Source organism: Corvus brachyrhynchos, unplaced genomic scaffold, assembly GCF_000691975.1.
Source record: "Corvus brachyrhynchos isolate BGI_N302 unplaced genomic scaffold, ASM69197v1 scaffold8, whole genome shotgun sequence".
Lineage (NCBI taxonomy): Eukaryota > Metazoa > Chordata > Aves > Passeriformes > Corvidae > Corvus > Corvus brachyrhynchos.
The window spans coordinates 1714994-1717309 of record NW_008240031.1 but is presented as its reverse complement, the minus strand read 5'-3'; the positions used below and the strand labels follow the sequence as shown (position 1 = coordinate 1717309).

The 2316-nt window shown below is 47.2% G+C and overlaps 1 protein-coding gene across 1 annotated transcript in view; it reads right to left on the bottom strand.

Moving 5' to 3' along the window:
- Nucleotides 1-662: 662 nt before the first annotated feature.
- Nucleotides 663-2316, bottom strand: part of ZBTB7C (zinc finger and BTB domain containing 7C) — a 141435-nt gene continuing 139781 nt past the window's right edge. The window contains exon 6 of the mRNA XM_008640945.2: nucleotides 663-711. Within this exon, the coding sequence (XP_008639167.2) occupies nucleotides 663-711 (49 nt within the window). The remainder of the gene's footprint in view (nucleotides 712-2316) is intronic.

Here is a 2316-nt window from a genome sequence, read left to right as displayed (position 1 = left end):
GAGATTCCCCTTCCCTACCATTATTTGTATTTTGCTTCAGCTCAGTCTTGGATGTGAGGATGTGCATTAGAAGCAGGGACCTTTGAGGGCTTCAGGACATAGCTCAGGCTTGACCAGAGCACAAGCAACACACAGCAACAAACACAGGGGCCACACTTCGAGCTACCATAGCACTGCCAAATCAGGCATCTGAATCCCATTTTAGGTATCCACATCCAAAATCCAAGCCCTAAATATTAATTTTCAGCCAGTGTTGATGTTTGTCATCATCTGCCAGACTCTGGCCAAACCGCTCAAGTCACTGCAGTGGCGTCATTCCCCACTGCCCCCTCCACACTCAGCACTTGTGGTTTATCTAGCTTGGGTTTCCTCTGCCATCCCGTGGCCTGCTCACTCTACACCATGATCCCGCTGCTGCTTTTTGCTTTTAGTGACTCTGAAAAATATTTGTATTCCCTGCAATTGCCCACCCACCCATTTTGTGTGCTCTGAAAGGACTTCTGCCCGTGTTGGAGGCTACAGTGAACACTGCCACAGCCGAGATGTGCTGGTGACCTCCCTTCAGACTGTAAGGTCTGGATAACCAGCCTTCAACTCGCATTCTTTAGAGCAATGTTAGCTTCTGCAGAGGCACATTAGGCCTCGAAGATGTCCTTCTCCCCTCACTTAGTCCCGTCTTTTAGCCTTGGCTTGATATCAGAGTCCTCTATTCTGCAGAAGCAGCAATGCTGGTGTCACACAAAGGGGGCCACTCCAAGGCTGAAGCCTATTTTTCAGTTGGTTAAAATAAATAGATTTTTCTCCCAAGACATAACAGTTTCCACTGAGGATGCCAGTGTCCCCCACAACTGTCCTTTCTTGGACTAGAAGAGAGCTATGCAAGGGCATTGCTATTCGTCTAGCCATGTGTTTTACCTTCTCACTAATGAAAACCATCCCTGTTTTTCCTCTCAGAAGCTGACACGGGCTCCCATCCCAGCCTGTCTTTGAAGTTACGGTTTCTGACTTTCGCTGTCTCTCCCTCCTACCTACCCTCCTCATTTTGAATTAAGGGATCATCCAAGGGACACCAGTGTGTGCTTGATTGAGAGCCCTCCAGCTCTGCTCCAGAACACGAGCAGACCAGACTGATAAACCGATATGCACCATCCATCTCCAAGGAAAAGGCTTTCAAACCCATCCAGCTCCCATCCTGGGACACAGGCCATGGCTGTGCAGGCTCTCAGGGAGGTGGGCAGGCAGCTGTGCCCACCCCAGGGACAGAGTAAGTCTCAACAACAGATCTATCCTCTTTGGAAAAATAGATATTCAGGGGTTCCCTGGGGCACAAATACTAATAATATTCCAGGAGTTCAAATTGATCATCCTTGTGGGTCTCTTCCAACTCAGGATATTCTACGATTCTATTATTCAAATACTCACCAGGAGCCCATAACCTGGGGAAAAGTCATTTTGGGAAAGAAACTGTGGATTTCTAGTAAAGTTTGGGAGTTTTTTAGTCCCTGATGCTCAACTTCTCCACCAGCTCAACTAGGAGTGTGAGTCTGACACAGAACCCCTGCCTTGGCGGGTGATTTGATGAGCCACCAAAGCTATCAAAACTCTCTCTGTAGTCAGTGGTGTGTTTAATTCTGCTGCAGATATTTCCATAGGACGGGATGGGTTATTCCTTGGGCAAACCTCTCACCACCACACAACGAAGTAACCTGGGTGCCAAGGCACCCTACACAGGGAAATTCCATGTTTTGTGATACAGAAGTTTGAACAGAGGATTACAATGATAGAAAAGTCATAAAACACTTGTCACAAACAAAGATTATGGCTCAGTCTTGCTCCCTGGACATGGAAGGAAGCAAACTCAGTCCTTAAAATTTCAAGGTTCTGGTGAATTTGCAACATAAATTATTCATTGTCCTAAACAAAGTAATTCCCTTATCTAACTCATCTCTACTTGCTGGAGCAATAAACATGGCTGCAATTAATTCTGGTGCAGAAGAGCCAATAAAATGAATTATGTCCCAGAAACCTTTCTTCTGCATCCTATTTTAAGACCAGTAACGAAAACACATTGCCAGAAGCTTCTTTCAGACAGACCATCATGAATTAGAAAGACACTGGAAGACAACATGCAGATGCAGATCCTCCCAGGCTTTGGTCCTGCACCAGCAGAGACAACAACAGCTCTGTCCTCTTGCCTTGACTGAATTCAAGGCTTGCATGGGCAGGGAGAGACACCTTCCACGGTCCCAGGCTGCTCCAAGCCCCGTCCAGCCTGGCCTTGGACACTGCCAGGGATCCCACGGCAGACACAACATC